The sequence below is a fragment of the Procambarus clarkii genome, chromosome 17 (assembly GCF_040958095.1).
Source record: "Procambarus clarkii isolate CNS0578487 chromosome 17, FALCON_Pclarkii_2.0, whole genome shotgun sequence".
In the NCBI taxonomy this organism is placed as follows: domain Eukaryota; kingdom Metazoa; phylum Arthropoda; class Malacostraca; order Decapoda; family Cambaridae; genus Procambarus; species Procambarus clarkii.
This window is the reverse complement of record NC_091166.1, coordinates 46,374,279-46,400,971: the sequence shown is the minus strand read 5'-3', so window position 1 is coordinate 46,400,971 and position 26,693 is coordinate 46,374,279. Positions and strand designations below refer to the sequence as shown.

The 26,693-nt window shown below is 41.2% G+C and overlaps 1 protein-coding gene across 1 annotated transcript in view; it reads right to left on the bottom strand.

The window, feature by feature from the left end:
- LOC138365536 (regulator of nonsense transcripts 1-like) overlaps positions 1–26,693 on the bottom strand; it is a 55,638-nt gene that overhangs the window by 21,069 nt on the left and 7,876 nt on the right. Inside the window, exons 3-13 of the mRNA XM_069325939.1 lie at positions 25,409–25,558; positions 24,201–24,373; positions 21,351–21,563; positions 13,074–13,246; positions 9,530–9,737; positions 8,920–9,085; positions 7,872–8,066; positions 5,699–5,787; positions 4,155–4,257; positions 2,300–2,434; positions 503–737 (exon numbers count right to left, since the gene is read on the bottom strand). Coding sequence (XP_069182040.1) covers positions 503–737; positions 2,300–2,434; positions 4,155–4,257; positions 5,699–5,787; positions 7,872–8,066; positions 8,920–9,085; positions 9,530–9,737; positions 13,074–13,246; positions 21,351–21,563; positions 24,201–24,373; positions 25,409–25,558 — 1,840 coding nt within the window. The remainder of the gene's footprint in view (positions 1–502; positions 738–2,299; positions 2,435–4,154; positions 4,258–5,698; positions 5,788–7,871; positions 8,067–8,919; positions 9,086–9,529; positions 9,738–13,073; positions 13,247–21,350; positions 21,564–24,200; positions 24,374–25,408; positions 25,559–26,693) is intronic.

Sequence of the window (26,693 nt, the reverse complement as noted above, 5' to 3'; positions counted from 1 at the left end):
CTATACTGGTTATAAAGTGTACTTTACACAGGTTAAATTAGAAAAATTAAACACACAAATTACATTTGCAAATGATTAGAATTAGCCTTTGTGTTAATATCTCTTCTGGAACCTCCTAGTTACCTTGGCCTTAGTTACCCAAGGCCAAACAGCATTCCCATGTCTGATGCAACCCCCATTTGCATGGAGTAATTTCAACAAGATAGATTCAGGGAGCAGCCAGGAGCTTTCTAAGAAAACAAAAATTATAGCAATTATAAGCATCACTGAGCAGAGCCCCAAGAGTGCTGTATCACATCACCAGCCATCTAGCAAGAGACCAGACCAGGAAAGTGTCAAAACAAAAAATGACACTTCAGAGATCGACATGTCAAGATCATGGCAAACCTACGAGTTCATCCAATATCCCATGCCAAAACTGCCTACTACCAAAATCATCTTGCCCTTCAAAACTTGGTATAAAGTGCTTACCTGAACAGTTAAAAAAAATATTTGGACTTACCGTCAGCAACACCATTCTGAAGAGACCCCTCATAGAAAAAGTTTGAGGGAAACTGTGCCAACTGTGGATGCATACGATACTGGACGGTAAGGCGGAATGGTCTTATGCCCAAAACAACAAGTCTTTCAAAGAGGGACTGGGAGAGGCCTGCCCTTGAGGCTTTCTTGCACATCACAACTGGCCCCAGCTGGCAATGGTCACCCACAAGGATAACTTGCTTTGCACCAAGAACAACCTGAAAAATAAATATTCAATCTACAATAATTTCCAAAGTGAAAATACAAATAAGGTTGGATTGAATGAGAAGGGAATTCCATAACTGTTATGCCAGACCAAATTTTATGTAAGAGGCATGCTATTTAAAAATCATAATATTTCACCATAATTTCTTAAAAGGGTGGAGCAGTGTGGACTAGAATAGCTGCAGGGTTGTACAAGTGCATGAGATGTAACAAACACAGGGCACAGTGAGAGAGACAGGGTGAATGCAGAAAGTACAAAGGTATACAAATAAGGAACAAAAGACAGCCAGAGAGCATAGGAGACGAGGTGCAGAAAATAGAGCCCTCCCCCTCTATTCAGAGTGCAGAGGAAAGGGGAGGGGAAGTGCTTTGTATGGGAGAGTGTAGATTATAGAGGCAGAGAATAGGGTAAATGCAGAATATTGGGGGAGTGCAGTCTAGAGGTGAGGAGTGCAGAGTATAGTGCAGAATGGGGGAGAGGGAGGGGGGCCAAATTATTGTAATGCTGCCAAGCAATTACGACTATATAGCCATTGGAAGGGGTCAGGAAAAGGCTCTGGGATGGGACGGGGGTAAGGATCGGTGCCCAACCACTTGGACGGTCAGGGATTGAACGGCGACCTGCATGAAGTGAGACCATCGCTCTACCGTCCAGCCCAAATGGTTGGGTGGGGGGTTGGAGTTGGGGGGGGGGGGGGGGTGTTTGCAGAGTAATGCAGGGAAAAGGAGTGCAGTGTGTCAGGGGTGGAGTGCAGAATAATCTTAGCTTTAGCAGCTTGTACACAGGCTTGTATGCTGCAAGAAATGTTCAACAAATTTGGAGATATGACAAATGTAAGGCAATACTACATATTGGAAATTAGAATTTCATACATATACAGATGAGATTGTCAACAATGTGATTTAAAGTTTGGAAGTATCATTATACTCTACATGAATGATTATGAATTTTAATAAAATCACTAACTATTCTTTTGATATAAAAATATGGCTTCGCTAGGTTTCCCACACTATCCTTTACAACCAGAACTATTGGAATTACCCTCTGGCATCAGAATGTGCATTATCAGTCTGGAGCACAAGCATTATTCATTTTCTAAATTTCCCTCGCTTCAACAATATGTTAAAATTGCATGCATTTTGACCAAAGGGACTACATTGTCCAATCACATTTCAAACAGACATGTGAATGTATTCTCCAAACATATGTAAACTAAACCACGCACTAGAAAATGAGGACACGATGACATTTCGGTCCGTCCTGAATCATTATCAAGTCAACTGTGATAATGGTCCAACACAATCGCCTTCATAATGGTCCAGGACGGACCGAAACGTCGTCTCCTCCTCCTTTTCTCTTGTGTGGTTTAGTCTTCATATATTCAGCCACCTTATCGTGACTCGTCATCTCCAAACACATTATGGCAAACACCACAAATGTAGACCAAAAATTCTTACAAACCCATAGGACATCCCTAATGGGGATACCTAATTATCTGAACAGTATCAACAAAACAAAACAACACAGGCTTAACGAGACCAGGTAAACACCTACCGGCACCATGCACTCTGGTTCGGTGGCTTGCATAGACTCGTCTATGAGAATGGAGTGGAATTTAAGGCGGGCCAATCTCGGATCACCAGCACCAACACAAGTGCAACAAATGACATCAGCAGCTTCCAGCAAAGTCTGAAAAAGATGACAGCAAAAGAAAATACAAGTTAAAATCCTTCAACAGTGAACATCACACTTTTAGTACTCGGCTCGTCTGCCGACGATTTTACCCAGCACCTGTTTGTAAGTTGAGGAGGCTGTATGGTCATATTTCATGTAATATAAAATGAAGTGAAAATATAGTTATACAGCTTTACAGTTAACCCTTGTATAACGCCGTTACTTTCCTAGAAAACAGTGTGCAATGTAAGCCATGCTATATAAACTGAACATGGTGAAGAAAGTGGGTTATGTTCCCAAACAATGACAAAGCTGAACATACAAGAATAACTTTCATTTAGAATAGTGGGTGGGCATTGTGACAATGGATACGAGAGAATGGGTGTTTTTCTGCAGTTGGTATCGAGAGATCTTTTAATTTCTAAGCTCGGTCTGAAGCCAGACTTGTTTGGTGATAACTTGCCCCATCAGGGTGTTGCTGGTAGCTAAAAACAGGCCCAAAAATCCATTGTGATGATTGATCCAGCACTTTATGCAGGAATTTATACCACTGTTCCTTGAAAACATTAAATTTCTTCAAGATCTTTCTTATACTTTGTGGAAGGAGGATAAAAGGAGCAGTGGGGCCCTTGATGTTCATAATGTATTCTCTCATTGTGTCTCTGAAACCTCTACCCTTTATTGAATTTATTCGGCATTTCCAACTACATCTTTTGCTCCACATAATTGCTATTTTATTGTGAATATTCAGCCAATCCTCCCGTTACAGTACTTATAGTAACGATGAGGTCCATAGTATATATACCGTCAAACAACAAAATTAGAAAGTAGAAATCTGAACTATCGAGTTGGACAAACTGGAAAATTTTTTTACTTGTGTTGCTTTGACAAACTAAACTAACCAAACCTTCCTAGGCCTACTAGGCCTAGCAATATTTGTTTTTTAGCTTCATTTACTTTAAAAGAATTCTTTACTAGTCAGTATACTACTATCTAAAAGCTAAGTATGTATGCACGAATTCGTGACTACTAACGATCGTCACAATAGGTACTATCTAAACAGGAGGATGGGTTGGGATATTTGGCACCTGACCTGACCGAGCATCTTCCGTGTACTGTCTATACTCGGTAATCCAAATCATATGGGGTCAACCCTTGTTGAAGTTAGCCGAACATTAGAATTAGCAAAATTTCTTACCAGAAATGTCCAAAAAAGGAACAAATCCAAAAAAAATTTGTACCACAACTGTTACTCCCACAATCTACCCACACATTCCCATGGTTTACTTGGTGGTCTAAATATTTTTTACAGTATTTGATAATGCATGTATAATCCTTATTTCATAAGCACACTCAATATGTCCAGCAGCTTTTTCTCGAACATTACGAAGCTAAAGATTTTCAAACACGATATCAGATATGTTGAAAATTATTTCAACATCTTATATGTTCCCTATATGATAGTTCCCTATGTGATAGTTTCAAAGTACATTCTCATGAAATTACGAGTCTCTAGGAGCAGGCTTCAGATGAGCCAAGGCAGAGTAACAGCTCTTGCTTGCAGTTTCAATAGATACATCATTTGACAGCCCTTATGAACCCAAGTCTTAGGAGAAAAAACATTTACACGTAACTGATCAATTTTTTCCTCTTCTTACTACCTTTAACTTAATGTAATTATGTTCACATAACATCTCCAAAAACAAAAATTATGCACTAGGCAAATTGAACATACTTTTTCTGCCTGCTTCTTCAACATGCGGTAGCGTTTCTCATCTGCCGAGGACAGCTCTCCCGTTTCTTCCTTCAGCTGCTGCAGCTTCTGGAGCTCACCATTGCTGCAACACACATCTCATTTTAGTTTCCACCATTTATAAAAAGACATTTGTAATAAAGTAAGAACTACACTTTACAGAGAGTTACTTTAAATATCCAATTCTTTGGTATATGGTTAAAAAAAGAAAAGATAGGCAATAATGCAATACTGAACAAGCTACTGAACCTTCAGATCTTTATACAAAACAAAGAAATCCTTTATAATCTATACTGTGTAACATGACACTATTCACTCAAGTTTTAGATCCCTTGTGTACAAATATAGATATGCCTAGTATGAGAACAGGTTAACCTGTTCAAAGCAACTTAAGACTTGGGAATAATTTTTGTTTAATCTCAAAAGTCCAGATATCTCAACTGGAATGTTTACTTTCTGTATTTAACCCTCAGGCTGTGGACATCGTGTTTCCCCTCCCCAAAATGAAAGACCTAGAACGAGAATTGAGGTGACCAAAGTGAAAGGAGTAGACACATTTTATCGGTCTTGTGCGCTCCCGGGTAACATGCTCTCACTTTGTTGCGTATGGTACGCTGGCCATTTGCACTTTATATGCCTTTAGTCCTGTAGAGAATTCTATTGCAAACACTGATACCAAAATGAAAGACCTAGGACGAGAATTGAGGTGACCAAAGTGAAGGGAGTCTAAATATTTTATCGCTCTTGAGCCATGCTCCCGGGTAACATGCTCTCACTTTCTCTGTTTGTTGCGGATGGTACGCCGACCGTTTGGACTTTATATGCCTTTAGTCCTATAGAGAATTCTATTGCAAACACAATGATACTAAATTGAAAAACCTAGGACAAGAATTGAGGTAAAGTTGAAAAGATTATACACTTTTCAGAATTACCGTGCGCTCCTGCGGAATGCCCAAATCCACCCGGAGTAGTGTGATGCATGTGCGCCCAGAACATCAAAGTGTTAAACAATTATATGGATATAAAAGCTCTCTATGGATGTAAATAAAGACAGACAAGTGATAAAACAATTAGTAAAATATTCGAGGATAAAACGGAAGCGTCAGCAAAATCAAGCAACGGGTTGACAAGTGCCAGACAGTCTTGCAGAGTGCCTCCACCCAGTGAAATGATAAATATTAAATTAATTTTGCATTTTTCTTACCTTTTATACAAATTATTAATTTTATAATGAAACATTTTGTGGGAAGGGGATTTTTGCAAAGGCAAGTACTGTATGACCATTTTTCCATAGCCGCTGTCCAAGGGTTAAAGGTATCCACATACCATCAAACAGAAGTGGTATGGCAAGGAAAAACAAAGTAACCAAAGGGCACCCTTACAAGACATGGCTATTAACACCATACCAGGAATTAATATGAAAAAGACCTTCTTACTCAGCCACATGCATGTTGAAGACAATTAGATCTAACAAAGAGCAAACTACTGTACCTAATTTACCCAACTTTTCACAAAACTTCACTTACTCTTCAAGACTGCGGATCTGATTATGCAAGGCCAAGAAAGAAACTGGAGAATCAATGGCTTCTCGGGACTTGGCGCACAACCGGACAACCTGTCGAAAAATAAAAGATTAAACAACTTTGATAGTTTCATGTACGTTCATCTTTTGTAGGTACATAACATCTAGAACCCACTTAATGCAGCCTCCTCAAGTCATAATAAATGCTTCCTTATACAATGAAATCACAATAGTGAGATATCTGAGAAAATCTTTATGGAACAAGGTACTTTGGAGAGCACTAGCATCTTGAAAAGTATCATCATTGGTATGGCATCTATTGTTTGAAAGGTTCTCGTTATTCAACCTGTCATTTTTTCCACGCTATTCTCAAGGTTAGTGTGTTCTTTAAAAGGTAAAGTCATCTAACATGATTACACTCAAATTCTTTACATTGCTTTTTCACTCTATGGTATAATTTGATTGTCTTGTACATGGTTACCGTTTTCATATTTTAATTTTTGTTCACAGCGCAGGAAATGAGTCGGCAAACTGTATCATATCGATGTAATGATAATGTTTGTCATTCGTTGTCGAAGATGTCCATGACTCCAATTAATGGGTTGAAGTCATGAAGTGTGGTCGACTTGATTAAAGCGAGGGAGAGTTGCGCAAATCGTCAGCTTCACACTCTCGTCCCGGCTTATTTCGGTCCAGTAGCAAGACAAGTTGAGACGGCAGAAGATAGGTTAGGATGCAGTGGATGGCTAGCAGTGTCCTATGTGTCTCACTGCATATATATGCATGCTCACAGTTGCGCTCCACAACGCTTTGCCGAGTTCACTGTCTTGCCTCTTGAACCATTCAGGTGGTTTCCTTCGTGCAGTCCACCAGGTCCAGTCTTCGCATGCGTAGGTAGACAAGCCGTAATTCACCGAGGATCTTAAACCTTCGACTACCCTCACCTGGTTTTGCCCGCCAATCTAATAAGTTTACCAGGATGTGACCGCTGTTGCCTGCAAACAGCTACTAGGAGCCACAGGCGAGTCGAGTGCAGTTGACTAAACCAGACAAACCACCCGAATGTGCAACTGTTCCCTGTCAGAGGTACTACCCCTCACTGACACACCCATACATATGTTAATGTACCCAATAACACTACTACCTGGCTTCCTCTTACTATGCACATAACAAGACCTGGATAATTAGGTTTTCTTGCATTTTCCTTTTTCCATGCAAATGTATCATACAATATTTTTATTTTACACAAGTGAGGTGACATTTTTACATTAGCCACTCATTGAGGGTTAAGCACCTCTGCATCATCATTGATAGTGGTAAAGGTTGAGCTTCTTTTGAATGAAAATGGATATGGGTGTGTTGGTGGGGATGCTCGTGGATGTAGGTGGTGTTGTGGTCATATAGTTGGTACTTACCCAGCTGTGCTTGTGGGGGTTGAGCTTTGGCTCTGGTCCCAACCCAATGGTGGATGGGAGTAGGAAGGGAGCAGATAGTGTTCAAGGTTATGGGTGGAGGAAAATCTTGGAAAGGTGGAAGGCAGAAAGACAGCAAGCATGAGGGTTGGAAGAAACAGGTGGGTAGACAAGAAGGGAAATGGGAGGAAAGGGGGGGTATTGCCCAGTGGAAAGTGGGTTTGGGCTAGGAGAAGAGACAGGGGAAAGCAGAAAAAGGTCTTTGATAGAGGAGAATTTTGGAACAATATCACTCAATTTCAACAGTAGCAACATTTGTTGGGTGTAATTAAAGTATTTTACACTTCATGTAAATACATTTGGGTTGTTTAGACAGTGAATAGAAGTCTTGAGAGAAAAAATTACAAGGTAGATACCTAACTAGAGGAACTTATTCCATAACCAATCTACCAAAAAAACATTTCTCCAGATGCAACATCAACTACAGTGGAACCTCGAGTGACAAGTGGCTCCAGTTACGAGCATTTTGAATAACAAGCAAGCCACCCGCAGAAAATATGTCTCGACTGACGAGCTTTCCCTCGATTAACGAGCGTTCCCACCGCTTCTCGGACACCTCCGACGTGAGTTTTGTTGTTGTTTCACAAGACGCGTTTTCCACAAGACAAGCTCGGTGCCGGAACAGATTAAACTCTTTTAATCGAGTCGCCAATGTATATAGATGTTCATCATAAGCACTAATCACGATATATTTTATACACTTGCCTTAAGCCCAGTCTTATGAATCTTCTCAGTGAGCTGGTCGACAGCAGTGTTGGAAGGGGCACACACCAGGACGGAGCCACCAGTCTGCTTCACTAACTGGTAAACAATGGTGGCCGAGGTCACCGTCTTGCCCGTGCCTGGAGGACCTTGGATCAGTGACAAGGGTCGTTGCAAGGCATGTTTCAGGGCATATTGCTGAAAATTCAAAACCTTTTATTAACAATTCAAGGAAACTAATTCAAGAAATCCGTATGTACTAAAACCCCATTAAGCTTCATTTATCAATGTATTTTTTTAAGATGAGAATAAGCATGTTCTGCCACCAGAAAGAAACACAATAAGTAATATAGTCAATAAATGCCAAATGGGAAATCAAACTATACAGAAATTCTATTTGATTTGATTTGATTGACTTTGCATTCTGTAACAATTTAAAATCCAATGCCTTGCTTTACCTATTATTCCTATTTATCTCACTTTATAGCTATCACTCCACGGTCACACATGAAATGCCTTTGCAAAGTCCATGTATACAACATATTCATTTTGTTTTTCTTCTAATGCTTCCACGATTTTGTTATGGTGGCCGAGTAATTGCGAAAGACAGGTCCTTCCTATTTTCCCACTCTAAATCCTTATTGACCTGGGTTACGAAGTTCATTGTTTCCACAAAACTGGATATCCAATTCCTAATCACTCTCTCAAAACCTGAACACACACATACACACACGTAACATGGCAACTAAGGAACCAGCCCAAACAACCACAACTGGGGTATTTTACATCCATACATTGTTTTCTTGCATGCAAATTTTAATTTTATAACATTTGCACTTATAGCAATTTTGGCACACAGGCAGAAAAGTGCCTTTTATCATAGGGGTTCATGGACTGGATATAATGTTAACCGAGTCATATAATCAAAGAGATCACTGTACCTGATGTAAATTGTAAATTTACTTTTAACTTAAAGTTAAACTTTTAACTTATTTATGAAATAATGAAAATTTAACTTTTAACTTAACTTTTAACAGAAAGGAAACTGTACCTGAGAATTGTTCAAGGTAGGAAGATTTGGAGCCGATAGCTGTTTCGGCAGATGAATATGGCGGAATATAAGCTCATCCACTTCTACATGACCCAACAGTCGGTGATAGATATAAGGAGACACCGAGGAGTCGTCTACAGCAAATTTTCGCAAAGCTGCTTGCATCCTGAAGACAACAATTTGAAGTATTAGAAGTATTATATACAAGATTATAAGCCAACTTCAGTCAGTCATTAAGCAATCTTTTGTAACATGAAATATGTGGCACCAACTGGCCAAGGAATACATAAGTTAAGTTTGCCTTCCTGGTGGTGATTTCTCGTATTGCAACTATGACAAATTTAATGTTTATATGCTACTGCAATTATATCAACAATTATATAACATACTCATCAACACTTTGAGCAAAGAGCACCAGTATTTATCTTTGGAGGAGACAGAAAAGTGGTTTGTGTTAAGATCATGTCATATGTCACACAAGTACTGCACACGTGCTTATTTACATCAACCGTTTTCACTCCAGTCTCAATAGAAGAGTGGGTGTAAATTTACAGTGAACAGTAGAAAGTCTCAATATTCTGTTCAAAAAGTATTAGGAAAGGAAACTGACCTATCAAAGCTGGTCGACTTCCATACAAAGTCCACTACAAATTTATCTCTACAGTCTGTGGGAACACCCACATTGGACTTGAGCTCAATCCCAACTTCTTCTCCAAAATTGTCTGGTATCTTAATGACATGTCCAACTCCAGACCAGGGTTTGTGAAGGTCACCCAAGTACCTAAGGCGTAATTCATCACCATGCATCAACCGCATATCTGTAACACAAAAATAAAATTTCATTAATTCAGTTTAATAACTTTTCTAATTAACACTTTCCGGCTCCAGGCGAATGTAAAAAAAACAACCGTAAGTGCTCCCGGCGTTTTGCCGCGTAAGCGTAAAAACAAAAATGTGTATACTCTTTTTACTCTCCTGGCCTTAGTTCTTGAGCTACGTATTTCATTTTGGTACCAACGTGTTCGCAATAAAATTCTCTAGAAGAACATCAGTAAAAAAAAGTCACGAAACATATAGGGATACCAGCACCAAATAAATAACTACGAAGATGACTCGCCGTGAGCGCCCAACAGCAACAAAATGTTTTTACTCTTGGGATTGTTATCACCTCCACACTTGTCCTACAGCGCTAATTTTGGTATCAATGGACTCGCAATGAAATTCCCAACACGGTGATATGAATATAAGCGTAGAATAATGATTGCGGCCCGCCCGCAAGAGAGTGGGAAGTGGTGAAATTGTTACCCAGTGTCGGTGACGGGACGACGCACGGCGCTTTGAAAGTTTATACTTATTTCATTCTCATGACATTATTATTCTATGTACGTCATTCATTTTTGTGTCAATGTGTTCGCAATAGAATGTTCTATGAGCCCGTAGGTAAAAAAGATCAACAAAGCGTAAGATAGAATAGCGCCAAATATAAAACAACGCTGGAACACATCAGTGAGAGTCAAACACACACGAAATGTTTTTACTTTTGTTATGTTTGTGAACCTTTCATGAACTTATTGTACCATGCAGCCTATTGGTGAGAAAGAGAGCCTCATGGCGCGCAGTTTGAAACAAACCCAAAGTAAATCGGATAAAAATTGAATTTTATACAAATATTTTAAAAGAGGACATAAGTTTATGTCCACATAGCGGAAGCGGGTAGGCGAAACAGGACGCAGGGAGGAGTCCTCATAGCCGGAAAGTGTTAATGAAACCAAGATCCATCATATCCTGAATAGCTGTGGCAGCTTATTATCAAAATCAAGCATCTGTATAGTTTCTTTACAAGCATTTAAGTTAAAAAAAAAATATATATTTATCAACATTTCATTTATGACATGTTTAACCCTTAAACTGCACAAATCATATATATATGCTTTCAGTGACAAAACCGAAATCACATATGTCATATATATATGATTTTATGTCTAGCGCTATAATTTAAATGCCCCGCCAGGGATAGGGGCAGCTATAGTGCAGCCACGACCAATAGTTGACAGATGCCACCTAGAAAAAAAATCCAGGGAAACATTCTTGGGTGCGAGAGCTTCAGTATTGAGCAAGCCAACAAAGCTGGCGCACGCAGCATGAGCTCACAGCACCGCTGTTCAGCATGTGACCACAGCATCGCCTACAAATGCCATAATATACATGTTCATCCTATTATTTAGCGATGATAGTATTACAGAAGACCCCTGACTGTGATAAAACTGACTAGGATTCTGATAATAGCAGGATTGTGGCGATATTTAGCGCTGTGCTCCATGGAGGGAGGAGTAATGCTGTGGGAGGGAGGGTGGTGGCGTCATCTTCTGACTGCGTGGCCACCTTTTATTGACCAGCTTAGTGGTTTGCTATGGTGAACACATATGTAGATACTTATATAAAACGTGTGTATAGAGTGTAATAACAGCAATAGGAGTAGGTTGTTGTAGTAGGTAGGTTGGGAGCCGCCATTTTGGTGAGGAAGGTGCGTCGTCTACACGACTTATGTTGTATACTGGTGGCCACTATGGTCTTTAGCCACCATACCAGCTTATTTGTACAGGTATGGTGAATAAAACAGGTAGATACTTATATATAATGTGTGTATATAGCGTAATAATACCACAAGCAGTATTGTTGGAGGAGAAATATTAGTGTGTCTGGCCTTGAGGGCGGCCGCCACCAGCTGTGCGAGTAGCTACGTCTTTGTGCCTTTACTCACCATACAAGCTTAGATGTACAGTTATGGTGAACAAAATATGTAAATACTTATATGTAACATCTGTGTACAGTGAATAAATGCAAAAACAGCATTGTGGGAGGAGAATGAGGGCGAGTGAGGTGTTGTTGAGGGAGGGAGTGGCAGGCTGGTGTGTGGCGGTCACTCCTTGTTGCATTTTGACTCACAATACCAACTTAGTGGTTCGTTATGGTGAGCAAAACATGCAGATACTTATATATAACCTGTGTATATAGTGTAATAACAGCAAAACTATTTGTTTATTGTTTTATGAACAAAATAATTGAATCACTAATTATCACACCATAATTTTGAGTACAGCGATGGTTCACACATTATATAAATATATCACATTTCACTGTATTGAATAATATTACTGAAAAAAAAACTAAGAATAATTCAATCAGAGACATTGAAATAATTCCCGCCTGACAGCTCGAGCGGAGCAGACCTTGTCTGACGAAGGCTCTGTCAATGCCCCTTTTTTACCAGACTTCCCTACCCTATTGCGGCTAAAATATGCCACCTACGATTTTTTTGTTATTTTTTCTGTAATCAGGGAACAAAAATGAACACTTTCATAAGGCAAAAGAATTTTTTGGATTTTTTTTTTTTTTTTGTTGCGCCTGTGGGTGTTAAAGCCATTTGGACCCCTAGCGGTTTGAGGGTTAAGTTATTGATTATATCAACACTTTCACTGCCCGATCATGCATATTCCATCACAGAAGCAAAATTTGGAGAATGTGTGACGTTTACAAATTTAAAAGTGTGTAAAAATTCCATTTATTGTTCGAATACTATGGGACTTGTTTTAAAATGCACACAAACGTCTTCCCATTCTGTATACCTCAGGTGGCAGCCCAACCCCTCCGTGTGGGCACTTGCTCACGCTGGAGGCTCACTGTTCTCAACCTCACTCATGACAGCCGCGGCCTTCCCTCGAGTCGAAAAGTTTCCCCATTCAGGTTATTTTATCTCAGGGTATTTGTTGTTACTGGTTTTATAAGCACTGCAAATTGACTCCCAGATGAATACTGATCAAGAACAGAGCCAATCCATGACGAAAGTATCCCTTTACAGCATTCTATTGCGAACAATTTGATACCAAATTGAACGACGTAGCATGAAAATTGAGGTGAGAATGCTGAAAAAAGTGTAAACATTGGAGAGAGGTTGTGTGCTTACGGGCAACGCTCGGCCGACCTTGCTGTGTGCAGTGGGTTGCCTGCCAGGCTAACGAAAGTGTTAAGAACCTGAAACTTGTTCTGCAAAATTCAAGTACTAATGGCATTCAACATTAATAAAAAACAACTCTTGCTTTTAAATCCTGTTTCCTTTTCCATGTATAACAAAATTACAATAAGAATTACTGTACCTCCATCAGTTTTGGCAAGAGTAAAATAGGCACAAATCTTCTTGTTTAAACCAATATCCCACCGCACTTCAATCTTGTCCTGGGTCTGGGATTCCTTGAGTTTCTTATCATAATCAGCTTCTAACTTCACTAAAGGTCCAAATATATTCTGATATTGGAATCCATCCTCATATCTGTAAAAAAAATATCGAATGATTAAATATAACTTGTTATAAAATAAGTCTCAATATTTAATTCACTCGGTACTGTAGAGTTCTTAAATCTCATTAATGGTTCTACAGTTAGAACACAGTTTGAACAATGGTTCTACACACCTAAAACAAATACTTAACTGCACTTTAATTTCATTATTAATTTATTAGTTTGTCTTTAGGGAAAGGAAAACCCCAAATTCAAACCTCTGCTGTCTTGCGGCTAAACCCACTCATGGGAAAAACTTCGGGAGTCAACCCTGAGGAAAAATCTGGAGTCGGAGTCCCTAAGGCAGTTTGCAGCTATTTACAGCTACATTCTGGCAACTCCTGCGACGACACTGGTGCCAAGTGTATCGGCGCCTGCCCTTCCCTTGGATCACATTGGTAGCAGCAGAGGGTGGATCTGCTGCATGGGCAAGAGCTGGTCTTCCATAATTACTGCTCAGGCCTGTAAACCTGGAGAGGACACTCCAACATCGCCTTGGCGATGTTACCGGTGATAAGCCTACCACTTAATTGGCGTAGAGTGAGACGCCAAGGGTTGCTTCCGTCGGTGGGAGAAATCATCTGATTTCATAGGAATCAGATGATTTTTTCTTTACCGCCCGCCTCAAGCTGGGCAGCCCTTAGCCAATAAGGTGCTGTCCCACCACGGTCCGCCTGCTCCACTAGGTGCGTGGGGCTTAGGACACAGTCCAATAAGTGGATCGTCAACCATACACCAGCCAAAAGAAAACAAACACAGAGTTGGTTCTGATCACGGCTCTTGGCCTTCCTGCCTGGGCCAGTTTGCATTTGGGAAGATGGATGAGTGGGCAGCGCCTCCTGGAGTTCTGCTGCCGTCATGATCTCTGCATCACCCATTCCTTCTTCGACACCAAGCCCCAGCATAAGGTGTCCTGAAGACACCCCAGGTCTAAGCATTGGCACCAACTTGATCTGGTGCTTACAGGGCATAGCAATCTGAGAAACATCAAACCGACTCACAGCTTCCAGAGCGCAGATTATGACACCGACTATTCTCTCGTCAGTTGCAGAGTAAAGTTCCAGCCCCGGAAAATCCACAGAGCAAAGGAGGGAAGACCATGTATTAACGTAAACAAGACCCATGACCTTCACAAGGTGGAATTCACTGCGGCGCTGGTAAATGCCCTTCCTGTACCATCCTGCGATAGCGCAAGTGAGAGGTGGTCACATTTCGGAGGCACTATTTTCAACACTGCCATGTCCACCTTCGGTAAGAGGCAGAACAAGCCAGCAGATTGGTTTAAGGCCAGTGCAGAGGAGCTGTTACCCCTCGTAGAGGAAAAGAGACGAGCTCTCTCATCCTACAAGAACCTGCCCTCAGAAAGGAACCTACAGGCCCTGCATACTGCCCGCAGTAGAGTTCAACAAACTGCGAGGCGCTGTGCTAATGATTACTAGTACAGTGGCACCTCGACTTACGATTGCCCCAACTTATGATAATCTCGAGTTACGATGTAAATTTCATCGTAAAATGCGACTCGACTTACTATAGTGTCGTCGACTAACGATATTTGTTGGTACACATTCGGGTCGACGGAGCGTGTGGTTCCCGGTCACGCGGGCCAACCTGGCTCAGTTTACTAGAGCTGCCCGCTTAGTGACAATCAGGCCTATAAGAAATTTCGTTTTTGTGGTGATTTTTGAACATAAAACTGATTATTATATATCATGCCATGGCTCCCAGAAAGTCAGTGGTAAGGTTCAACCTAAGAAAATCACTGAGTTGAGGCAGTAGAGGATATCCCTTCCTCATTAAGAAAATGTGGGAAGTATGGGAAGAACTGCAAAGTTTTGTTGAAAAAACACGCCCAGATAAAGCTGTAGCAGGCTGTTGCATTGACCTTTTAAATGACAATGTGATGTCTTACTACAGACAAGTGTTAAAATGTAGGGGAAAACAAGTGTTTTTAGACATTCTTAGTAAGACAAGCAAGCAGTGAGCCACAAGCAGGTCCTAGTGCTATGCAGGCAAAACATGCCAGAGTGTATCCCAGAAAAGTCCTCACTGCCTGATGTTATAATGGAAGGGGACTCCCCTTCCAAACAGTAATAACTCTCCTCCCACCTCTTCACCATCTTCCATACATCATCAAGAGACCTCCATAAAGGTAAGATAAACATTTGTACTGTATTGTAGTTAGAGAACAAAATTGTATTCAGTATAAAATGTATTTGTAAGTTAATATTTTGGAGGGTTGGGAACGGATTAATTCAATTCCCTTTATTTCTTATGGGAAAAATCGCTTTGACTTGCGATATTTCGACTTGCGATCCGTCTCTGGGAACAGATTACCATCGTAAGTCGAGGCCCCATTGTACTGGCTTTGACTGTTCCAGCATCCAGACTGCGGCCACTGTCGGCAACATAAAGAGGCATGTACGAAAGGATCAAACGGGTAACAGGCCCTACACAAAACAGGACAGCTCCTCTGAAGTCAGCCACTGGAGAGATCATTAAAGACCGTGATCAACAGATGAATCGCTGGGTGGAACATTACTCCGAACTCTACACCAGACAGAACTTGGTCAGCATAGAGGCTCTGGATGCAATCGAGTGCCTGCCCATCATGGAAGAACTTGATCTTGAACCAACTGTGGAAGAAGTTGAGAAAGCAGTGGATTCACTTTCCTCAGAGAAGGCCCCAGGAGATGACGGGATTCCTCTGAAGTTCTCAAGTGCGCTCATGGAACACTTAAAACTGAGCTTCATGAACTTCTGTGCCAGTGCTGGAGGGAGGGCTCGATGCCACAAGACATGAGAGATGCAATCATCATCACACTCTACAAAAATAAAGGTGACAGAAGCAATGTCAACAACTATCGCAGCATCTCCCTCCTCAGCGTTGTCGGCAAACTCTTTGCCAGGATCATCTTGGTCAGGTTCCAGATTCTTGCCAAAAGAGTGTACCCTGAGTCACAGTGTGGTTTCCAAGCAGTGAAGTCGACCACTGACATGGTGTTTTCCCCGAGACAGCTTCAAGAAAAGTGCAGGGAGCAGAGAAAAGCCTTGTACATCGCCTTCATTGACCTTACAAAGGCCTTCAACCTCGTGAGCAGGGACAGACTCTTCAAGATCTTGGCCAAAACTGGCTGCCCACCCACCCTACCCAGCATGATACAATACAGTCGTGTACGACGGATCAACTTCTGAACCATTCAACATCAACAGTGGTGTTAAAGAGGGGTTTGTTCTTGCTCCAACACTGTTCGGCATCATCTTCACGATCCTTGTCAAGCATGCCTTTGGAACAACCAAAGAGGGCATCTATCTCCGTACAAGATCTGATGGAAAGCTCTATAATCTATCCAGACTCCGAGCAAAGACAAAAGTACAGATGCGAATCCTCAGGGAGTTCCTCTTCGCCGACAACGCAGTGATCACCCACACACAGCAGAAGGCCTGCAGCAGTTACTCAACCGCTTTGCCGCAGACTGTTCCGCATTCGGCCTGACAATCAGCCTGAAAACACAGGTGATGGGACAAGATGTCCACGAGTTACCCTGTATAAATATACCAGACTATGTGCTGGAGGCAGTTCACGAGTTTCTGTACCTGGGCTCCACAATCTCAGACACCCTTTCCCTGGACAGTGAGCTCAACAGGCGTATCGGGAAGACAGCAACAACACTGGCCAGGCTCACAAAGCGCGTTTGGGAAAATGCCAAACTGACAATGCACACCAAGGCACAAGTCTACATGGCATGTGAGGTGAGTACACTTCTCTACAGCTCGGAATCCTGGACCCTGTGCTCTTGCCAGGAGAGACGGCTCGATACCTTACACATGCGGAACCCGAGACGCATCCTTGACATCAAGTGGAAAGACCACGTCACCAACAACACAGGACTCGAGAGAACAGGAGTCCCTTCGATGTTCACTCTCCTGAAGCAGAGATGCATGCGATGGCTGGGACATGTCACACGCATGGACGATGGCCGCATACCGAAGGGCCTCTTGTATGGAGAACTGGCATCAGGAAGGAGATCCACAGGAAGACCTCGGCTGCGTTTCAAAGATGCCTGCAAACGCGACCTCAAGCAGATGAACATCGACATCAACACTTGGGAGACAGCAGCTGCGGACAGAGATGCCTGGAGATGCAAAGTGCAGAAGGGACTCCAGCAATTCGAGGATGAACTGAAGAGGCAGGCGGAGGATAATAGACTTCAGAGGAGGTCTCGATCACTGTTGGACACACCCGCTTCGATTTTTAGCTGCGCTCGCTGCGGTCGGGACTGTCATTCTCGGGTTGGCCTTCACAGCCACAGCAGGCGTTGCATCCAACTAGACTACAACAACTAGACACCCAGGGCACAACTCCATAACCCCGCAGGATTGACGGATGCCTACTACTAGTTTATCATTCCACAAGTTTAAAGCATACCATCCATAGCTTTGCTAATTTGCATTTACTATAACTCCTCCTATAAAACATAAACCACTATGATGATTCTTGATGAAGTCAACTATAGTTGTCTTTCAAAGTCCACCACAGCATCATTTTAGTAATTTTTTCAATATTTATATAAAAAAAAAAATAAAACATTGAATGTAATGAAACGCCAATTTCTGGATGAGCCTCAGATGCACCCTGAAACTGCAATGCTTATATAGTAACAAACTACTAGGGGCCATCAATTGCAGAGTTCTTTTAGGCCTACAGGCAACCACAAGCCAGAACCTGGCCCCCTCTAAAGACACAGAGCAGTGGCACTATGAAGAAATTGTCAGATAATTTTAATACACCCCCCTGCCCCCCCCCCCCCCCCACTCCCTAGCCTTGGTGGACCCCACTAACCCTTAAGCTGCTAAAGGGTCCCAAGGAGATTTACACCCGTGCGCAAGAAAAAAATTCTAAAAAATTATTTCATCTTCTAAAAATGTTAATTTGTGTTCCCTGAGCACAGGAAAAATAACAAAAATAAAATCGTAGGTGACATATTTTGGCCGCAATAGGCCAAGGAGGTTTGGCAAAATGTGGATTGACAGAGCGGTAGTCAGTGGCGGTCAGCGTTACCCGAGCTGACAGGTGGAAGTTGCCATAAAGATATTATTACCTAATTATTTCAATGTGATTTTTTCTTAGTTTTTTGCAGTAATATTATTCAATAGTGTGTAGTGTGATAGATTTATATAATAAAAGGGGTGAATCATCGCTATACTCAAAAGTATAGTGTGCATATTAGTGATTCAATTATGATGTTCATAAAACAATAAACAAATAAATTTTGCTGTTATTACACTCTATACACAGATTATATATAAGTATCTGCACGTTTTGTTCACCATAACGAACCACTAAGTTAGTATTATGAGTCGAAAAGCAACGAGGAGCGACCGCCACACACCAGCCAGCCACTCGTTGCCACTCCCTCAACAACACCTCATTCGCCCACTTTCTCCTACCATCCTGTTTTTTATTTTATTCACTATATACAGACATTATATATAAGTATCTACACGTTTTGTTCAACACAACTGTACAACTAAGCCGATATAGTTAGTTCAGGCACTAAGAGTCGTCGCTACACACAGTCAGCTGGCGGCTGCCTCCCTCACTCATTCAAGGTCACACGCACTAAACTTTTCCCCCCAAACAATACTGTTTGCAGTGTTATTACACTATATACACATTATATAAAACTATCTACATGTTGTATGCACTATAACTGTACACCTAAGCTTGTAGGGTGCATAGTGGCCACCCTCTACACAGCTTCACAAGTCATGCAGACGTCACCTCCGTCACCCAAATGGCTCCTCCCAATATAATCCTTTTGCTGTTATTACATTAATACACAAATTATATATAAGTATCTACATTTGTGTTCACCATAGAGAACCACTGAGCTGGTATGGTGAATACAGACAATAACAGGTGGCCACACAGTCAGTAAACGATGATATCTCCCTCCCTCCGTCTTTCAGCATTATTCCTCCCACAGTGCTAATTACCACAACAATCCTGCTATTATCACAATCCTGGTCATTTTTATCAGTCAGGGCTCATCTGTAATACTGTCATCGCTAAATAATAGCCGTTACATATATATTTTGGCATTTTTAGGAGATGCTGTGGTCACAAGCTGAACAGCAATGCTGTTAGCTCATGCTGCGTGCGCCAGCCTTGGTTGCTCCCACAGTACTGTGGCTCTCACACTGGAGAATATTGCTCTCGATTTTTTTTAAACATGGCGTCTGTTTACAAGAGCCCTGAGGAAACTAATGTGAACCCCGTGTAGCCGGGAGCCATTTGAATCGTGCCTGGCACCCTATGGCATATATATACTCCATGCACACCGTGGGATATGTTACTCATGGCGCATATATACGCCATGCGCAGCTTAAGGGCTAATTAAGACATCAGGTATATGCCAGGCTTCTTGGTGAACTTTCCTGCCTACGATGATAAGTACACTTGCAAGATGTCTTGCCTGGAGTATACCTGGAGAGGGTTTCGGGAGTTCTACTTCCCAAACCCAGTCTGAGGCAAGACTCGACCCCTCACAATTGGTGAGGAATGCAATGGAAAATGTACCTCAATCCATTAGCAAGAAAAATTGCCACCACTAGGTAATAATCCAAATAAGAGAATTTAAGAGTACAGCACAACATTTTTTTTTTTTTTTTTTGCCAGCTGCCACAGAGGATACCTCGGTTCCTCGTAGAAACAAGTTTATTTTTGGTCAGGCTAAATAAGCCCCTTTTTAGATGTCATTGTGTCTGTAAGGGGTCCCATGCTTTAACCCCTGGGCTGCACATCTGTTAATAGCCAACAACCCCGTGATGGAGATTTTTTTTTTTTTATGCATCCAGGAAGCATGAAAATCTAAGTAAAAAGTTTTTATCTCATGTGGTTTAGCTGTAGTGGCCCGATGTTAATTTTATCAGTAGAAATAAGACGAGGAATAATTTTGTAAATTTATTTTCATTGTTTCTCACTTTATTTATTAGTTTTTTATGCTAACATGTTGTACTGATCAGTCAAAGGTGGTCATTATATATAACTTTGAAAATAAAAGTATGTACAGATATACAGTATTTATAAAGCATAAATATATTAATACAGAGTACAAATATATGATTTGCTGTTAAAAGATCAATGGTCCCTAGTATGGCTGGCCTGCCTGTCCAGACACTGAATGGTAATTTGCCAGACATGGACCATCTTTTTAGTAAGGCCCTGGAAGTAAAGCGAGGAACTCAGGATTTTTGTCTCAAAGATGGTGGATAATTACTGGAGGCCTCAGGAAACAAATGTGAGCCATGTGTATGTGAAGGACTTTCGTATCTAACACAGCACACTAAATCATGTGCATTTGACTTGCGAATCAGTTAGGTGAAAAACATGTACAATTCGCGTCATGGAAGCGTCAAGGTTCACTTCCAGTTTATTTGCAAGTTACAGTGCCTAGCCGCTTCAGTCTTAAGTTCTCTTCCCCGGTGCTGCTGATAAAATCCAACCATCAGAGATATCTTCTATGGGTCTGTGCCCTCCAGCTGGTACAACAACTCTTGAGTCTAGCCTGTACCAAGACTGCTTTGAGACCATCTTCAAGTAAAGCCTCTGCACTGTAGTTAATTATTCTTAATGTCTAGGAAGGAGGGGGGGGGAGGTGAGGTGAGGTGAGGTGAGGCGAGTGAGGCGAGTGAGGCGAGTGAGGTGAGTGAGGTGAGTGAGGCGAGTGAGTGAGCGAGTGAGCGAGCGAGCGGAGTGAGTGAGGCCTTCAGCTCAAGCACTCACTCTCATTAGGTTAATGAAAAATGTTTTTCTCAGAAACCAATTTGCATTAAGTTTATTAAATGTAAAACCTTCCTATGCAACGACACGTTAAGAAAAACAAAACTATACCCTCCATAACATTTCAATTTGCATGTTTTAAGTCACACTACCTGCATAGATATTACTTGACTAAAATGCTTTTCTAGGCATAGAGGCCACATACAATACACACAATAGTCAAAAGTGCAACAAAAATGTGTAAGTATTGTAATGAATTTCACCCAGTTAGATCAAGTCACTACTTATTTGAAACAGGTAAATGCTTCTATTACCTGAGGCAAACCTGCTGAGGCTCTTCATCCACCCCTGGACGCTCCAGATCATCAAATGTTGCTGAAGCATTCTCCTTCCATAGTTCTTCCAGCTTATTAATCTGCTGGGCAGTAATCTGGCGTGCACGGAGTTGTTCAGCTTCTGAAGGCACACGCACCAGCCAAGGTAAGAGAGCACGGTCATTGATCAAAGGTTTCCACTGTTCTGGATCCCTGAAATTAAAACAAAAATCTCACGATTCACAATCAAAATCGGGAAAGTTCATTTTTTAACTACAAACGATCAAGGATGATAGTTCAGTCTCCTATGCCAGCTCCTAAGGGAGCCGGTCAGCCGAGCGGACAGCACGCTGGACTTGTGATCCTGTGGTCCTGGGTTCGATCCCAGGCGCCGGCGAGAAACAATGGGCAGAGTTTCTTTCACCCTATGCCCCTGTTACCTAGCAGTAAAATAGGTACCTGGGTGTTAGCTGTCACGGGCTGCTTCCTGGGGGTGGAGGCCTGGTCGAGGACCGGGCCGCGGGGACACTAAAAAGCCCCGAAATCATCTCAAGATAACCTCAAGATATGCCAGGCATATCACGATTACTTGCAGTTTGGGTTGGGCCAGCACCCATAAGATGTTCACTGCACAAATGCAGTTTGCCTTAAGTCATGAAGTGAGGGAACTTGTGTGTGAATTCAAGTGACTGATACAAGGATACAAGAAGCAGCAAGCAATATTCTGGTTTCATGAAATACTAAAATGCACAATGTTAAATAAAACTAGGATGAATATTAATAAAAATACAAACACACTGGGAAGTAAATCAGATGCTCGGATACATGTACTGTATTAATGAATTTATAAACCACCATTTTGTTGCGAGTGAGAGGCACAAGTCAACTAGTACTGTAGTGGGCGGCAAATAGATGCTCGGGAAAGGGAGCAGGTCAGGTAATTTCTAAATGTAATTATAACTTGGGTCACAAATAAGTACGCGGCATGATGTCGCCACGTGGACTGGGGACAAAGGTAAAAACAGAAACAGGAGGTAGCATGGTAGATCAGACAACAGAAAGCAGAGGTGGGATGTAGCGCACATAGGTCTTAAGGTCTCCATGGCTGGTAAGTGGCTTTGCAATTCATTGGAGAGAATACTGGGTTTTGGTTGGAAACAGTTTGGTAAAGAGGTGAAATAGGGTTGAGATTTTAGATAGAATATCCTTATGATCCAAAAAAAGCATGCAACTTCTACGTCTTGCATAATACAGTGGGGCCTCGACTTACGATGGTAATCCGTTCCCAGAGACGGATCGTAAGTCGAAATATCCTAAGTCGAAGGGATTTTTCCCCATAAGAAATAAAGGGAATTGAATTAATCCATCCCCCACCCTCCAAAATATTAACTTACAAATACATTTTATACTGAATACAGTTTTGTTCTCGAACTACAATACAATACATATGTTTATCTTACCTTTATGGAGGACTCTTGATGGTGTATGGAAGATGGTGATGAGGGGGGAGGAGGAAGGATGTTACTGTTTGGAAGGGGAGTTCCCTTCTATTATAACATCAGGCAGTGAGAACTTTTCTGGAATACATTCTCTGGCATGTTTTGCCTGCGCACCACTAGGACCTGCTTGTGGCTCACTGCTTGCTTGTCTTATTAAGAATCTGTCTAAAAACACTTGTTTTCCCCTACATTTTAACACTTATCTGTAGTAAGACTTCACATTGTCATTTAAAAGGTCAATGCAATGGCCTGCTACAGCTTTATCTGGGCGAGTTTTTTCAACAAAACTTTGCAGTTCTTCCCATACTTCACACATTTTCTTAATGAGGAAGGGATATCCTCTACTGCCTCAACTCAACTATTTTCTTAGGTTGAACCTTACCACTGACTTTCTTGGGACCCATGGCGTGATATATAATAATCAGTTTTATGTTCAAAAAGCAAAAAATCACCACAAAAACGGAATTCTTATAGGCGTGATCGTCACTAAATGGGCAGCTCTAGTAAACCGAGGCAGGTCGGCCCGCGTGACCGGAAACCACGTGCTCAGTCAACCCAAACGTGTACCAACAAATATTGTTAGTCGACGACACTATCGTAAGTCGAGTCACATTTTTCGATCAAATTTACATCGTAACTCGAAATTATCATAAGTCGGGGCAATCGTAAGTCGAGGTGCCACTGTATTTAATTCAATATCGAAGAATATCCTAGGACATTATAGCCCAGCCCAGTTGTCAAAAACTGAATTACTACAATTTCAAGGATGGGAAGGTCCCAGATGGAACACAGACTAAAGAATATAAATGGTAATAATTCTAAGAGAGAAAATGCATTACACGGGACAACCATTGATATAGTTGCTATTAACAAGATTAAATATACATTTTATTATTAGGGTAATGAAAAATATTACCTTTTTTAAGCTAAATACTGTACCAAAAGCAGTTAAGTAAAATAGGGGGTAAGAATTTATGAAACAGACACCAAACCTGGAAGACTATTTAAAACTCCCTTGTTCTGCAGAACTGCCAAAAAATATTAATCATTCTAGATGCTAATACATGAGCAAAAAGACAAGACAATGTCAAAGGCACCAGATTCCCCAAGGATTTTATTGAGGTACGACAACTCAAAAGGGATGGTGGAAAAGCAAAATTTCCAACCGTCCAGAAAATCGGGACCTTTTACGAGGAAGCGTGGAACTGTACGCAAGTGGAACAATGCAGTTTGCAGAATAATGCACAGGTTTTGTAAAATGGGGAAGTATGGTCAACACTTTCACTTCACATCTACACTAACAAATATCGGAGAAAAGAAATTTACCAAAAAGCTATTCCAGAAATCTTACCAATTCATATCTCTAAGAGAACTCTGCGCAGCGCATGGTTGCCGACACAAGAGAACCACCACAGATTCAGCTTTGGCAGGAATAAAGCCCAGCACAAACACATTCTTGACGGCACATGCATAACACTCCAGAACAGTATCTCGCACCAATCCATCCTTGTGAAGACTCACTTCCTGTAAGGCAAACAATCCTTTACTTAACTCATCAAGCATAAAGAAAGATATTTCCAATATAACAAAAATAATAAAATATCTGCAAAATCTTGAATCTCTTTCACCCTTTACTGTACACAAAATGATTAATCACTTTAATTGCTTTTAACTTTCTATTTACCAGTCTGTGACCAGACGTGAGTGTTTACTCTCTAAGCCTGGCAAGATGCCAAGCTTCTCTGGTGACTTCCTTATCAGTCAACTTGCTAAGGTTTGCAACCCGCTGAGCCACAAATCCATAAAAATGCACTGTTAGGCATCACCTGCAGATTCCATTCCAGAGTTTAATTCCATCTTCTAGGAGTTTACTAGAACTCTACTAGTATTATAATTGCTTGTACAGCAGGTTTAAAATCATAGAACTTGACTCGTCTCTAAATGTGACTATGAACTTTTTTTTTATCGGGTTCATCCTACATCATCTACTGTATTTCTTTCTCACTGCATTAAGTTGCAACTTTGACCTGCATATTAGGCTCCTGACACTACAGTATTTTAAAAATAAAAATATACAAGAAAACATGAGAAAATTTACAGAGAAGTTTAGTGAGGTGTTCATTGAATGACAGCTACTAGGGAACCGACTCGTCCATTACATGTACATGTGTTTACAATCAAGTGCCGGGCAAACGGTCGATTACTGAGCACGAACAGAGTTCGAGTTCCAATTTGTTCGGATTGGGAGCCATTCAAGTTCCAAGGTTCCTCTGTATAAGAACATAAGAACTGAGGAGAACATTGGGAAGGGGGGGGGGGTATAGGAACACAGGGAGCACAAGAATACAGAGCATAAAAATACAGAAAGTACATGTAGTACAAATAATACAGGGAGTACATGTAGTACAAATATAGGAGGTACAGTTTTGAATGTATTGTCAACCAATTTTATTGCTAATATTGAATAGTTCTTCTACATTTTAAAAGCTTGGTTCTAGGAGGTTCATCAAGTTTCAGATCCACCCTTGACAGAGTTTAAGAAACAGTTACTAGCCTCACCTTGTGCTTGGCACGAACAAGATGGTTGATAATATGCGAGCCCGAGGTGTTGCCACGACCATTGCAGAACCACTTGTGACACACATTGCACATGACGGCTGATGCCGGATCATGGATCCCACAGTAGCGGCACGCCCACTCGGGAAGTTCCTGAATAAAATGTAAAGTTAACAGCAAAAACTAGATACAGTACTGTTCATTTGCAGGAGGTCTTTCAGGCAAATGAACAGCAGACTATGCTAGCAGCAGCAGCAAGACACGAAACTATGAATAGTACACGAAATCTAAATACCTAAGCACACACATTCAATCTGTTACAAGACCAGTCCCAATTCGTTTGGATAGTCAAGGGCCGACGTACTATTATTGAAAACTGATTGAATACAATTATTTTATACAAGTGTTATTCAACTAATAATTACACATATACTATACATAATGCACAATGCAGATATAACAGAAGGTATGTTTGTGTATCTGATGTGTGTGTGTATAAAACTACAGTATACACATTCCAGTTACATTTGGGAAAATCAAGGAATGCATACAAGGTCCCCAATACCAGCAACTCTTTATGATAGAAACAATAATACAAAGTATTCTTAATACAAATTTCCTCTCCTTGTTTACATTGTGAACAATACAATAAAAAAATCCCCATATGTAGTGTGAGTGAATGAGTGTGTGTAATTACCCAAGTGTAGCTCATACGTCAGGCTGTGAGCAGCCGTGTCCAACAGCCTGTTTGACCAGTCCAATAACTAGGAGGCCTGGTCGAGGACCGAACCGTGGGGTCACTAAGCCCCGAAAACACCTCAAGGTAACCTCAAGGTAGCTACAGGACGAAGAGCTATGCTCCAGTTGTCTCTTCCTCCCAGCTGCCGTGTGGCAATGAAACTACCGACAATTTTGGCATCCACCACCATCTCACTTAACTTATTTCATCCATCTACCACTCTGTATAAAAGTGAAGTTTCTAAATATTGGGAACAGCTTTGTTTCCTTAGTTTGAATCTTATTGCCTCATGTTCTTACAGTTGCAGTTTTTGTGGAATTCTTCTCCGACAATTTGGTCAATTCCTGTTACTGTCTTATTTTGTACATAGTGATTATATCACCCCTTTCTAGCATTGGTATATTTAACATTTTTAGCCTTTCCTTGCAGTTCTTTTTCTCAATTCTAAGAGCCATTTACTATAGTTGCATGTCTCAACTTTATTCCAGTTTATTGGTACTCTGTGAGACATGGGTCCATATAAGCACTGCAAATTCAAATTTTGGTCTC